Below are 14,961 nucleotides of genomic sequence, written 5' to 3'. Positions count from 1 at the left end.
CAATAGGGAGGATTGAGTGGGGGTGGGCAGGGGAGGAGGTTCAGCATCCCTGGGCTATGAATCCTTTAGGGTAGAAGCTTTGTTTCTAATCTGGGTACTTCCCGGATTCAGCCCACAAATCTGGCTCTTAGTAATGGTTTGTTGAGTGAATATATGAATGAGAACTTGGGACACTCCAACATGAGCAAAGACGAAGGGATAAGAACATTCTTGGCCTTTTTAAAGAAAGGAAAACAGTGTAGCTAGAACAGTATTTCTTAGTGCTCTTAGCCATGAATGAGGTTAGCATAAAGGACTAAGGAAGATCGTCTTTATCCTGTGGGACCTGTGGACCCATGAAGGGCTTCCCAGTGTAGAATGGTCCCAGGAAGTAGATGGGCATCAGCCATGTGGATCAGAGGGCACAGTGAGAGGGAAGGACAGTTGAGAGACGGCCTGCGGAGGGTCTGGGAAGTGAGGATCAAGTAATAGGTAAGTTCTCATTAAAATGTTTGCCTTTTAAGAGATTGGAAGAGTAGAGATTTCAGTCAGTCTCTGCTAGTGTGTTCCCAGCAGGAATAGTAGGAATTTAACCTTCAAGGAGAAATCAGTGAAAGCCATGGCTCTCAACTGGGACCCGCTCTTCAGTATCTTCCTCATTCATCCTTTATCATCCGAATGCTTGGTTCCAGTCCCTCTAGTTGATGCCAGAGTCAAAGGGTTGACAGCCTAGTGTAGTGTTAAGGACCCAGCCCAAGACAACCATTCACTTTCTGATGAACAAAACACCCACACAACTTTCATGGAAGACACTCCATTGGCGAGATCCACAATGAACAACTCCGACTTAAGAGGCCCAGACACTCTTCCTTCCCATCTGCACTTGTGCCCACTCTGCAGAATCACCACTACATATGAAATGGCTAATAGTCCCTGGTCTTCTGTGGTCAAGTTACAGCTGATAAAGATACTGCTTCCTTCAGCAAGGGCTGCGGGGAAGGTTCTGTGGAAGTAGACCTCTAAAGCCCTTAGCACCACAGGCACTGGCTAATAAATGGGGCTCCATTGTCTCTGCTGCTGGGGTGTGCACTCAGGTGGGCAAAGCATAGACCTGAGAGTTGAGATCCCAGGCCAGATTTGACCACTAATGCGCTCATGTGACCTTGATCAAGTCAGAATGTTTTGACCCTCGGGTTCTTCACCTTTCAGATGGGAATAACAATTCCTGCCCTACTCACCTCATCAAGCCAGTTTGAGAATCTAATGAGATTAAAGCATGGAGCATGAATATGCTTCAGAAGTCATAAGCCTCTCTTCAAAGAGGAGGAGTTGGGAGGTGCTAGGCTAACCTGAAACCAGAGACACCTTCTGAGGCACAGCTCTGCCCCAGGGCTTCTCTTCCCACCATGTGCCCTTGGCTAACCCCCATCACACCCCCTCTTCTTTCTCCACGCCCAGCCCCCACTCCCCAGGGATGGCGGCCAGCCCTGGGTAATGCTTGATGTCATCAGACCCAATGCCTCTCCTTCTCTTCTACCCCAGCTTTGACCCACTCCAGGGGTTGGCTGCCGCACTGGGTGCCCTCCCATGGCGTGCAAAGTCTTGCCTTTCTCACCAGCTTCATCGCAGATAATTAGGGCCAAGCCTAAAAGGAATTCTATAAAAGATGCCACCCAAATGGGAAGGTTCTGGAAGAGGCTTGGGGAAGGGTAGACAGGGCCACTTTGTGGTTCCCACAGCGCCATCCTATCTGAGCATACACAGACCACCTCGGGCCACTTCCCCATCACCCTGCTGAGGCTTAGAGCTCAGTTGAGCCACCTCCTGGAGGCTGGAGGGTGGCCTCCTTAGCACTCAGAGTCCCCTGAGCCACGGAAAGAAAGGAGTGCCCAGTAAGGCACACACAGTGGGCACATGTGACAGCCAGTTTCCTGAGTGTTGGAACTGGGCTGGTCTCAAAAGAATTCTAGAGCCCTTACCACCTGCTTGCTTATAGATGCCCTAGGGAGACAGTTGACCATGAAAAAATAACTAAAATCATGGTAGTATGTGGGAGATGCCTGCAAATCTCAGGGACAGTAAGGGCCTTATGGCAGGAGACCCGAGAAAGATTTCTGGAGGAGATGATGGTGAGACTCAAAGATTTCTTGAAGGACAGAAACTGGTGATCCTATAATGAGACAGGTTGGGCTGCTGCATTTTTCAAGGTTGGGGGAGGCACTGGTTTGGGCTTTGGCTTTGGCTTTGGAACAGAACAGCATTACTGGCACCTCAGGCCAGTGGAGCCTATAACTCTGATCTCTAACAGATACCACATGCTAACCCCTGAGCTAAGATACCAAAGGTACTCACCAAACCATTACCCGCCCCAAATCATTTAGAGTTGACTGTATTTGCTTATATTCCTTTTCATTTAAATTAAAAAGATTCTTAGAACTTGATTTTACTATTTTCAAAATACAGGCCTTCTTACTTAATCCTAAACTACCTATAATCTCTAGAAGGGGGTTTGGAGGAAGCCCATATCCTGGGGTTCAGCCTCCTCTGGCTGTCTTGAAATCTGAGGATTGAGCTGGAGTTATGTCCTGGGACAAGCTATCAGAAGTCACCTGTCTGAGGTGTCCTGCAAGCTGCAATGATTAGACGTGCCCTTTGCTATGTGGGGCACCTCAAATAAAAAGAAGGGGCCTGGGGCTTTCTAGAGGCAGGTAAATGAGGGGTTCATCAGCACATGTGTGGCAGTCATGAGGACATTGGAGATGGGTCTTTCTTTGGAATATGCAAGAGCAAAGTGGTCCTTTATGATTAGAACACAGAAGAGTCTGGAGATTGACTCTAGTTTCTTTTCCAAGAGCACAGGGCTCAGGTAAGTTCAACCCTGTGGCCGGTTACAGGAGACTGAGATTCTGCTCACCTTTCACTCCGTGAGCCATGCCTTGGACGAGTGTGAGGCCGGAGACCTGGACTCTCTACATGCAGCCTCTTACAGCTTGCTTGTGTCCCTCTTAGCCTGCGTCTTGCTCCTCTGACCCTGATCTTAATGTTAAAAATATGTTTTTTAAAAAACTTGACTATAAACACAAGTCAGAAACTTCATCCGGGGCTCAAACAAAGAACCAGAGAAGTGTCCCCACTCGAGGACAGACTAGAGCAGTGGTTCTCAACCTTCCTAATGCTGTGACCCTTTAATACAGCTCCTCATGTTGTGGTGACCCCCAATTTCATTGTTACAAATTGAACATAATTAAAGCATAGTGATTAATCACAAAAACAATATGTAATTATATATGTGTTTTCTGATGGTCTTACGCGACCCCTGTGAAAGGGTCGTTCGACCCCCAAAGGAGTCGCGACCCACAGGTTGAGAACCGCTGGACTAGAGGAATTGACCTTGGAGAGTTGATGGTTGACTCCCAACAGAGTGCCTCCCAAACTCAATTGTCACTGAATTTGTTGATGTAGAGTGACCTGGGGCTCTGCTCTGTGGAGGGGCAAGCTGGAAATGGGGGTTCAGCTCCGTCCAGGGGCGCTTGTGGCACAGGCGTGGCCGCAGGCGGGCATCTCTGCTGGGCTCTGACGCCGCCCGTCTCCTGGTCAGATCCTGCAGGAGTTGGAGTACGGCCCCTCTGTGGACTGGTGGGCGCTGGGGGTGCTGATGTACGAGATGATGGCTGGGCAGCCCCCCTTCGAGGCCGACAACGAGGACGACCTGTTTGAGTCCATCCTCCACGACGACGTGCTCTACCCCGTCTGGCTCAGCAAGGAGGCCGTCAGCATCCTGAAAGCTGTGAGTCCTCGCCCTGCACCCATGTTGCTGCTCCCCTGGCCTTCCCACCATCTCTATTTCTTCTCACTCTGCCCCTCTCTCCTCCCTCCCTGCCCATTCCCCCTTTCTCCCTTCCTTTCCCTCCCTCTCTGGGTCCCACCTCTGCTCCCCCCTGAGAGGAAGGCGTTGAGGGTTGCCACCCCTGCAAGGCTAGGCCCTGTTCCAGAGGCTGCTGCTGAGAGAATGGCCCAGGACGAATTGCTCTGCTTGTGGGAAAAGGACAGTGTGTGAGTGTGTGTGTGTGTGTGTGTGTGTTTCCTGGGGGTGGGGGGCTCTGTGCCCCTCGGTGTCCTCCAGGGAGTGTTTCAATGGAGCGAAACCAACTCAGATTGCTCGGGGATCACCCCAGCTGCTTAGGCTTCGGGTGAACCCTCCTTCCGTACCTGCCACCGTGGCCTGTGATGGGGAAGAGGGAAGAGGGAGGGAGGGAGGGCGGGTGGAAGGACCCTGTGCGCTGTGTCCATGACAGCATTACTGTGGCTGAGGAGCCGGTCAGGAAAGAAGTGTCCACTCAAGCTCGAGGCAGCCACGCTGGATTCAGACACGTAACAGGGACAGTCCCCGCCCCTACAGATAATCCCTCACATGTGAAAATAGTGCTTGCTCAGGGCAGCCATTTCTACAACCTAAGACACTTGTACTGAGGCAAATAAGTGATTGCCCACTGCCCTGGGAAAGCTGTGGAAGCTGAGGCTCGGGGACGCTAAGCAGGCCAGTTTCCTTCCCCTGGGCTGAGGCAGGGCTGTGGCGACAGCCCGGGAACCAGGATGTCAGTGCTGGCTTCTTTCATCCGTCAGAATCCGCTTGCAAGTTCAGTAGTTGGCATTCCACAGCCGCAAAATTTGCCACATCCAAGTACCCTCTCTACCATGCTTTACTTTTCTTGTTCTTTTAGTCGTACCCCAATATTTACTATTTATATGTAGTTTACAGAAAAAATTATATCCCTATCATAAATGGAAAGTCAGTATCACTTGCCATAACTAATGAGCATAATTCATCATATGAAAAATGTCAAAAAGATCTCAAATTACTTTGTAGGTGTCTGGGGGGACACATTTCATATTTAGGAAAATGCCACATGGGAGCATGTTACTTTTTGCTGTAGCTGGGTTTTTTTTTCCTTCCTCTGTCCCTTACTTCATTCTTTCCCTCCCTACCTTTCTCTCCCTCACTCTCTCCCTTCCATTACTTCATTCAGCTAATATTGAACTACTGTGTGTGGAGGGCCTCCAATGTGCCGGGTGTTGTGCTAGATGTTAAGTGTGTGTTGGTGAACTTAATAGCCATCGACCTTTCCAGTAGAGCTTATGGCCCCACGGGAGAAGTGGGCAATAAATAGAAAGTACATCCATACATGGACATAGTTGGGATAAGATCGGTGAAAGCAAATAGAGGATGTGTATTCACTCATTCATTTTTCAGCACATGCTTATTGAGCATCTCATATGTGGCAGGCCCTGTGCCAGGTGCTGGCTAAGCAAAACCCCAGGCAGCCAGGACACCATCCCCGCAGAGCTGGTCTCTCACCCCAGGCTCTGAACACCAGCCCAGCACACCTGCCTCTGCCCCCCGGCCAGCACCCCTGCTGACCCTTTCATTTGGATGACCCAGAGCAGCGTCGGTGTCTGGAGATATTTTTAGTTGTCACAGCTTGGAGCAGGGGATGCTACTGGCACTCGTGTGTCCAGGCCAGGAATGCAGCTAACATCCTACAATACACAGGAGATCCCCTGGGACAAAGAAGTATCCGGTCCGAAATGTCATTAGCACAGCGGTTGGAAACTTTGACCAACAGACATTCAGAAGCTCGAGATCGTGCCTGTGCTGCCAGTTGGTGAGGGTGAAGGCACCGCCCTCGGGAGAAGAGCCTCTGGCTCAGGGGCGGCTTCTCCGTAGCCTTGATCCTCCATCCGACCCCTCCCGGAATGGGAGGACAGGAAGCTCAGAGGAAGTGAGGAGCTGTCTTCCCCTCCCTTGGCCTTGGAACGCTTCACTTCCGCACATTATCGCTTGAGTCTCGGGCCAGGCCAGGTTTTCCATGACTCTGGCCACTGAGTTGGGTTGAGGGCCGCTGCCTGTGTGAAGGTGGCGCAGAACGTAGTGAGGCCATTGCATCATAGAGTTACACACAGCGCAGCCTGTGCAGCAGTACGTGCCAGTCCTGCTGCTTCTCTCCCTCACCATTGTGCCCAGGCCTGGCCTGCAGCATACGTTCAGTCATTTTAGTGTAGTGAGTGCATCAGAGGGGCCAGGCACTGGGAGCATAGGATTGATTCCTACGTCATAGAGCCTACCAAGGGAAGGAGATGTTGACACAAATTATAATTTAAGAAAACAAGAAATATGAGGTCCCAGGTCTCCACAGAGGGGGAATCTGGGGAGGCTTCACAGAGGAGGCAGCATATTGACTGGCTCTTAGAGGAAGAGCATAGGCATGAAGAAGGGCCTCCGACCAGGGGAAAAAGGGTGCAAAAGGCTAGCAAGATAGACTGAGTTCAAAGCAAGAAGTTTCCGTGAGGGGTGTGGGCTTTACCTGCAGGTGATAAGAAGCCATCAGAGGTGCCAGGGGTGACCTCTGCTGACTTTGGTTAGAAAGATGAAGTGTGTTGGTACCATTCCTAACTCACATCTGCCCACCACCCCTTTACTTTCTTATCCATGGCTCTGGCCCCGCCAGTAGCAGTTGGTCTGTGCCCAGGTGCTTTGGTTTCAGGGGCACCAGGCAAGAGAAAGTAGGAGGCTCTCCCAGTCTTTCTTGCTGATGAAGCCTGAAATTCTACTATTGTAGATTTATTCCTTGGATGCATAGTGTGTCCTCCTAAATACAGACTCAGCCTTCACCCTATGAATTGTCATTGTCTCTCCACATGCACACACACATATCCCTGCCTTGATTATGGGTGGCTGTCAGAAATTTTTCCACTTATTAGCACTAATTGTTTTTTCAAGGTTATATTGTTACACATGGGTCGAGGCCAGGAGCAGGTATTGTTACTTGTGGGAAGGCCAGCAGGTATGAATTTATCTGCTCAATTAAATTCATATTTGTCATCAGGACTGACTCATTTAATAGGAATACATTCTTCTGGGTGTGTGTGGGGTTGGGGGGGCTAAGACACCAGCCAAAAAATGTAAAACCCATCAATGTGGCTTATATGGACAAGCATTGAGAAGCAATACGCCTTTTTCTTTTGTTTGTTTGTTTTGTGTGGGGTTTTTTTTGTCTTTTGATCCAGATGCATGTTTTGTGCTAGAGATTCAAATTCAAATCTTTTAAAAATGGGAGGGTCCAGGTCCAGAAAAAGGAAAGGGCCAGGGGGTGCCTTTGATAATGTACCTTAATGTGAACATCTGATCCTCTTTTTGCACTTCGAAAAGGACTGTTGACCTCTCAGTGTAAATGGGTTTCTCAGACCTCCGTCTCCCTGAGGAGAAGACTTGAGAATCTGAGGGAAATCAGGGAGTTAGTAAGACCCTGAGCTTCTAATCCCAACTTGGTACCTTGCTGGCTGTTTGACCTTGGCCAAGTTAATTAACCTCTCTGTGCCTCAACTACCTCACTTATAGAATAAGGATAGTAATAGTAGCTCAGAGGGTTTGCATTTGGCTGAAATGAATTTATACACACATACACACACACACACACTGTGTTTGGAATGGTGGTTGGCAAATAGTAAGTTCTATATGAGTTCACAAGTACCCTGAAGGGCGAGTTCACAACTACCCTGAAGGGCGAAGGCCCTGAAAGTCCAGAAAACAGGCTAGGGAGGTGATGCTGAAGATGTTGCCTCGGCTGATTGCTGTCTTTCCCTCACAGCCAGGGCCTGTCGGGCTTTTGTCACTAATTCTATGTCCTCATCCCTGCAGTTCATGACCAAGAACCCCCACAAGCGTCTGGGCTGTGTGGCAGCACAGAATGGCGAGGACGCCATCAAGCAGCACCCGTTCTTCAAGGAGATCGACTGGGTGCTCCTGGAGCAGAAGAAGATCAAGCCACCCTTCAAACCTCGAATTGTAAGTAGGGCCCAGAGCTCCTCCCACCCCGAGGGCTGGGCCTGGGTACCATACGGAGGGAAGATGGTCTGGGCACATCTCACAACCAAAATGACAAGGCACGAGGGAGCCAAGACGCTCCCTAAGAAAAAGTCTCTGCTGCCCTAAGAGTTTACTGTAGAAAATGTGCCACCTGCAGCTGTCATCAAGATGAGGATTGCCATGGGACACAGAAGAACATTTCTTACTTTAATGGAGATTTACTTACTTATTTTGATCAGAAGTTGCACATGGTACTAGCTCTCCATGTATGGTGGCGATAGAAGGTTTCTTTATAAATAAACAGGTTTGTTTTTTAAGTGAGTCCATTTAAAGAAAAACATTAACTAAATAATAGTCACAGTCATTATGTGGAACTAGCACAGAGCATGAAGTTGTGACTCAGTGACTAACATTTGGGGACTGTCCCCTGAGGGGCCAGATCTGTGCAAGGCCATTTCCTGAGGCCACATCAGAGATCACCTGTCCCCTCTGTCAAATCTCCCTTCCAGCTTCACTCCAGCCTCAGCACACACTTCTGTCCAGGCTCTTAGGCCTGTTAGGGTAATGCCAGTGGTGGTTGCCGGGGGAGGGGGGGGTGGGTCATTGAAGGGTGTTTGAGCTCAGAATTTAGAACTAGTGAATCTGGGCTTGAAGCAGAGCCAAGACAGGGTCCTGGCAGTGACTTTCTGCTGGAAGGGGACATGGTTGGCACTGCTCTCTTTAAAATTAGTAAGAACGCGTGTGCACACGTATGTTTGTGTGTGGGAGAGGTATTATCTTAATTCTGTTGGCTTTTAGCATGATGAGGCTGAAAATATGGGTAGCCAGCTGACCTGCATACTGGGAGTGAGGAAAGATGTGTAATACAGGAATTTACTGAGCAGAAGCCCCAATCAGTCCTGTCACCCCACATTGTCAGATGACCCCTCCTTCCACACTACCAACTACACAGATGAGCCTCCTGTGCTCTGTGAAGCATCAGAGAGGGTTCCATTATAGGCCAGAAGGTTTTCTGAGGAGTGATTATTGATTATTGGTACTGCTGTGCTTCTCAGAAATGTGACCTTAGTGCAGAGGGGTAACTCTCAGCTAAAGGGCCTGGTCCAGGCCTTAGCCAGACGCCAGCGTCCAGAGCATGGCAGGTTGACGGTCACTTGACACTCAGTCCTGTCGCCATTCTTCACTTGCCTTCTCCTTTGGTTTCATGATTTTTCACCGGCTAGCACGCGGCTGGGAACAGGCTAGATTTAGGTTCACCTCCTTTCCCTGTTAACATCATCCCCACCCCTGCCCATCTCCCCCATAGCTCTGGGGCCTGCTGTGCCAAACCTGTGCTGTGCGTGCCAGCTTGCCGAAGGCTGCCTCCTCTGCCCAGGGTCTGTGCAGGTGGCCTTGACCCTGACAAATGAGGGAAAGTAGGAACCGGGGCCAGGCACAGGAGGAGGAACGAGAGTCTTGATCTGAGGGCAACAGGCTAATTTAGGCTTAATCTAAGTTAATCAACCCAAATAAAATTGGGAAGTAGAGCGAAGTAAAGAATCCAGGCCCGACACACAGGAACCCAGTACAAGATCAAGGACTGATCGGCCAGCGCAGGTCTACAAAATGAGTTTAACCTCAATTCAAACTTCATGTCAACAAAACGATTTAAAGCTAAGCTTTTGGAGGGCTGGGGCAGGGCTGGAGGAGCAGCCCCTTCCTGTGGCATGGAGGGTGGACAGGACAGGGCAAGCCCCCAGGGACCATCAGCAAGGGGTACGCAGGGGAGAGGGCCTGGGACGGCAGAGGCAGGCAGCAGGTCTTGCTGCGAGGCCTCACTTTTGCTAAGAGGCCACACGGAAGCAAGCAGTTCGGGAGGTCTTTAATGATAAAAAGCACCAGGATGTAAGTTTTAGGTGTGGATTCACGGAGAAGAGTCTCTCACTGACATAGAACAGATGGGGACAGTGTGCAAACCCAGCGGAGGAGAATGCCCTGAGATTTCAGGGGGCTGAGAAGCGCTGATCCCCAAAAAGCCCTAGCAGAACTGGGGCTCCTCACTGGGGCTTCCACCCTCTGGTCTGAGCTCTGAGCCAAGTGGAAGTGCAGACCGGGGAGGAGTGGCTCCGGAGCCGTCCCTGCCCCCCAGAGTGAGGGAAAGGTGTGGGGTGTGAGCTCTCTGCAGGCCTGAGGGATGGGAGACAGGAAGGAAGGAACCAAGAGGCCAAGCTAATGACCGATCCCACCTGGCCCAGACAGACAGGGATCCCCACACCGCTGTCCCTGGCCAAGAGTGCAGGTGCTCCTGTGGGCACAGGTGTGAGGGGGCCTCAGGTACCCGTAGTAGGAGTACTTCCCTGGGTCAGGGGTTGAAACCAGCTGGGGCCAGGTGGGACTTCATCCCCCCCTGGAGCTAAGGGACCTATGCTCTCCTTCCTGGGCCCCCCAGAGAACCCCCACCTGGAGCAGAGGGCAATACTCTGTGTGCTTCCTTTGCTGAGGGGCTCCAGTCGGCTCAGAGGCCCTACCACCCCCGGGTAGGATGGCGGTGAAGAGGGGCTGGGGCTGTCAGGAGCGCCCACCAGTCTTCAAGTGTCAGCCTTCCCGAAGCCCCACATCATCACTGCCTTGGAAAGGTCTTCTGTGCACTCACCCTCCACAGACCTCCAGAGCTATCCTCGCCACCTGGGGGCAGGGGAGAGGATGTTTATTCAGTTGGTTTCCAGCCAGTCTGAGGAGAGAATGAGAACGTCTGAAGGAAGGCGCTGAAAAGGGAACCTTATTTGGCGCAACAAGGCGTTTCTGATCACATTTCCAGCGGGATGATGTCCGTCCTTACAGAGTTCTCAATGACAGGTCTTGAGAGACTTAAATGATTCAAATATCTGATCAATCATCAGACTAGAGATTTCTCTTTGGAGAAATATCAAAATTGAGACAGAAAAGAATAGTCCTCATCTGGTTAGCAGGTTGGAAAGGTGTCCCAAACCTGCCCCTGAGCTGAAAGCTCTTTCTGAAAAAGGTTAACAACGGCAGGACCCTGAGTCATCAGAGGGCTAGCGGATAGCAGAGGTGGATTTTAAGTTGCATTAAAGCCCACCACTCTGATGACTATACTGTACTTCTCATCTCTGAAAGCCTTGTACAACCAATGTGAAAACTCACGTAAGGCTTTTATACCGCCCCCCCACCCCCCACCCCCCGCCCCCGACTCAGGATTAGCTCTTGTGGATGCCTGCCTGACTCAGAAACCCCCAGTGAGGATGGCTCTGGGCTCCATAAGCAGGGCCAGCCTTACCCTGAGGCAAGATAGGTCTTTGGCCATTAGAGAGACCCTGGGAAGCGGAGGTCTGTCCCCACAGAGCCATCTTCTGTTCATGGGGCAGGGAGTTCTCTCGAAGGACAGGATTTCAGAGACTTGAGGATGCATCTGGTGCCTTCAAGGAGAGCCGGGGAAGAGAGGTTCTGACAGAGAAAATGAAGGAAAGCTGGTTTGGAGGCTCCCATTGGGAAGAAGCAGCCAGGCTAGTGGGTTGCAAGCAGCCATGGTCAGAGTGAGGGTCTTCCATCTTAAGGACGGACTTCAAGTCAAAGGAAAGACTGTGAGAAGGGGAGGCAAGTCAGAGCAGACATCACCAGCCTTGTGTTTGGCGGTGGCCTTGAGAAGGCAGTGCATGACTTAGCAGGCAAGGAAACCAGGTGCAGACACCTGGTCTGGGCTGATGCTCCCCGGGGCATCCGGTCAAGGGCCTGGGACTGTGAGGGAGTGCTCTCCTGTCCTGGGCTAGCTCCACTCGCTCCCTCCCTTCGCCCACGGGCATCACACCTGAATGCCACCAATCCCAGAAACCAGCTGGGTAGCTACTGTCCTACTACCCAGCTGGCTGTACTGAACCTGAGGGGGGGTGTCTGTCTGAGTCAGGAAGGGGTTGGTTTTGCCTGGTGGTAGTTGGTAGAGATGAGCCTGGTAAAGGCCAAGTCACCCAGTCTAGGATCTAAGAAGAGCCAAGATGTAGTGACATGTTTTCTAGAGTCCTACCCACTCCCACTCCCACTCCCACCACAAGTTGGCTCCCCTCCTGGCAGAGTCTTCTGGTGGGTACGGCGGGTCTGTACTCTGCCCAGGCTGGCGCAGCTGGAGGCTGAGGTCCCTGGATCACCCCACGGGGGCTGAGTGTGTGGGAGGGGAAGGCACAGCTCCAGGGCCTGATTCCTGTCCCCTCCCCTGGCTTCACCCTCTGAAGATAGCACCCAGGAGATTGTCCAGACTCACAGCTGGAATTTGGCCTCTGGTCAGGTTCTGTCACACACCTCCACTGGCCGCTGTCCCCTCCAGGCCTTTGGCTTCTTGAGATGTTTGCTAAACTGAGATAGCTGCTCCCTGGCGCCTGAGCCCCGTCTAACCCCTGCCCTGATTCCCCAGCTGTCACTAGTTCACAGGGTTTCCTGCCTTCAGGTTTATGTGTGCTGCTTTGCACGGGCCCCACCCCAAAACACTTTCAGTGGCCCCTGTTTCCACACGATTTTCCTCTCGCTTCTCCTCCAGCTGTATTTTACATTCCCCCTCCTCCACGTTCCCTTTCATCCTCCTCCTGTCCACTCACACACTGTACTGATGTTGTACAAGTCATGTGCATCAATACCAAACCAAAGACTTGGTGCTGCCAGGCACTAAAATCCATGTTCTGGGGTGGCCGGCTTCAGAGTCAAGACACAGAGTGAGTGGCAGGCACCCAGCAGTGGGTGGGGGAAAGGAAAAGCCAGCAAGGCTGGGGCCAAGGCCTTTGATGTTGGAGGGGCTCCCACTGGGAAGAAGTAGCCAGGACAGTGGGTTGCGAGCAGCCAGGGAGAGAATTCATTGGCCTGTCCCACTGCGGATTGGGGTCCAAGGTGATGGCTTCATCCGGTTGCCAGTAAAAGTAGCACATTTAGCTTTTATGTTCCTGGTGGGTTTGCCTTCTTTGGGACCATGGAGGGCAGAAGAGATATGTTTGGTGTAGTTGAAGGGCATCTTTTGACCTTGCAGATCTTGGAGGTATTTTGTTCCCTCCTAGCTTCCCTCCTGCATACTCCTCCTGCCCCCCCTCCATTTCCTCATTCAAAAAAAGCGTTAGGCTCTGAGATTATGGCTCCCAGGACTTTGCGGGGAGCCAGTGGAGGAGAGGGAGATCTGCGTCCCAGAAACCTAGCTGTCCTCAGAGAAAGCCACAGGCAACAAGGGAAATGCTGGCCAAGTAAACTTCTCTTTGTGTGCGTGTTCTCTCTTTTCAAGTTTGCTTCAGTGTGAATGTCCCTCTTTAAGGTAAGGCCTCCAGAGTGGGGAGTCTCTCCAGGTAGGTGAGCCCTCAGGCCCGGTGACATGGAGGCCCCTTTCAACCTCATGGTCCGTGTTCATCCAGCCATCACACTGCATGGCGGGACGCCCAGGGAGGCCTTTCCTGCATGCTCCTGCATGACTGGGCTGTGCTGGGAGGAAACGGGGAAGTGGGCTTGAGACCCTCACACCCTCACCAACTTCGTGGCCTGAGGAGGAGCCCTGCTGAACAGGCAGCCCCTTCCCCTAAAGTCAGCCCCCTTGCCCAGGGACCACCTGACAGCGTGGACCACAAAGACAGAGCCCAGGTGATCATTGCAGGCTGTCCCCATCCTCCACCTGGCAGAGCAGAAGCACGACCCAGACAACTCCTGAGCCCATCAGTTAGGACAGCCCCCCTACTGCTCATGCTGTAGTGAGAGCCTTTATTTTTTTAATATATTTTTATTGATTTCAGAGAGGAAGGTAGAGGGAGAGGTAGAAACATCAATGATGAGAGAGAGTCATTGATAGCACCCACCAGGGATTGAGTCCATAACCCAGGCATGTGCCCTGACCTGGAATCAAACCATGACCTCCTGGTTCATAGGCCAACGCTCAGCCACTGAGCCATACCAGCCAGGCATAATGAGAGCCTTTAGCATCCAAGAGGCTTCAAGGTCCCTCAAAGAGCTAGGACTCTGATGCAGGGCTGGAAGGCACAGGAAAAGTCCAGGAACCTGTTTGTGGTAGTTGTGGTGGCATGGTACAATGAGCATGGTACTGGCTTTGACCTCAGAGAGACTGGGGTTGAGTAAAATTGCTATTATAGGAGAGCCATGTGAACCTAAAAATTCACTTCAACCCCAAATTTCTGGCCTCCCTGAGCCTCCCACCCCCCAACCTCCTTGCCTATGAAATGGGGATGAGAATACCCACTCACAGAATCATGAACAAGCCCAAGATACTTTGTTCACTATAGATACTCAGTACATGTCAGTTCCTCTCTGTCCATTCACCACCCTACACCCAGCCTGTTAAAGCCCCTCTTCCTTTCATCCTGAGACTCCCAGAATTAACACTTCAGGAATGCAGGAGGCGGTATGAGGTTTGGAGACTGTAGAATCAGATGCAACCAGGTTCCAGTTTGTAGGCTCTTGGGAAAGTTATCTCATCTTTCTGAGCCCCAGTCTGCCAATCCATGGACTGGGAATAGTAGTATCTACCACACTGGGTTGCTGTGACGAGTAAAAGGCTAAATTGTGTGAACTGATTAGACAGTCCTTGATGTACAGTGAGCACCGGGATGGTGTGATGATGATAGCGATGGAGACAGTGGAGATCTAGGCAGAGGGAGGCTGCATGGAGCAATATCCCTGTTCCAAAGGGGTGGAGGGGCCAGGAGTTCAGATGAGTGAGGACACCATGCTGTAACATAAATACTTAAGGAATACTAGGTCATAGGGTAAATCAGGACTTGACTTTGGGAGGGGAGTCTCGAGGTTTGGTAGAGGACAGAGGGGAACAGATGGCATGAAGAAGAAGCCTCCCCAGACAGGCTGGGAGGCAGGGCCGCTGTGTGTCACGAGGACCTCTTCCCACCTGCAGTCTTGGAGAAGATCCTGACCAGGTAGGGCCACTTGAACAGTGCCCTCCTGCCCATCTCTGCAGAGAAGACTAAAGGGTGGCCTGACAGTCAGGAGTGAAGGGACAGTCGTCACAGGCTGAGTAACGTGCATCAAAGTAAAGCAGAAAGAGCATTAAACCTTCCCCATGGAGGGGCTTGGTCCTCTAGCCCTGAAGCCAGAATTTGCTCTTTGAAGGGTGCAGGCACCAAGGGACCTTC

The 14,961-nt window shown here is 51.4% G+C and overlaps 1 protein-coding gene across 2 annotated transcripts in view; it reads left to right on the top strand.

Annotated features, from left to right (window-relative positions):
• PRKCE (protein kinase C epsilon) overlaps window positions 1-14,961 on the top strand; it is a 444,584-nt gene that overhangs the window by 413,670 nt on the left and 15,953 nt on the right. For both annotated transcript variants that reach the window (XM_081100552.1, XM_081100553.1), the window contains 2 exons: window positions 3,578-3,766; window positions 7,676-7,822. In XM_081100552.1, coding sequence (XP_080956678.1) covers window positions 3,578-3,766; window positions 7,676-7,822 — 336 coding nt within the window. The remainder of the gene's footprint in view (window positions 1-3,577; window positions 3,767-7,675; window positions 7,823-14,961) is intronic.

Source organism: Myotis nattereri, assembly GCF_964212035.1.
Source record: "Myotis nattereri genome assembly, chromosome: 10".
Taxonomy (NCBI): Eukaryota; Metazoa; Chordata; class Mammalia; order Chiroptera; family Vespertilionidae; genus Myotis; species Myotis nattereri.
This window is presented reverse-complemented; position numbering and strand designations above follow the sequence as displayed.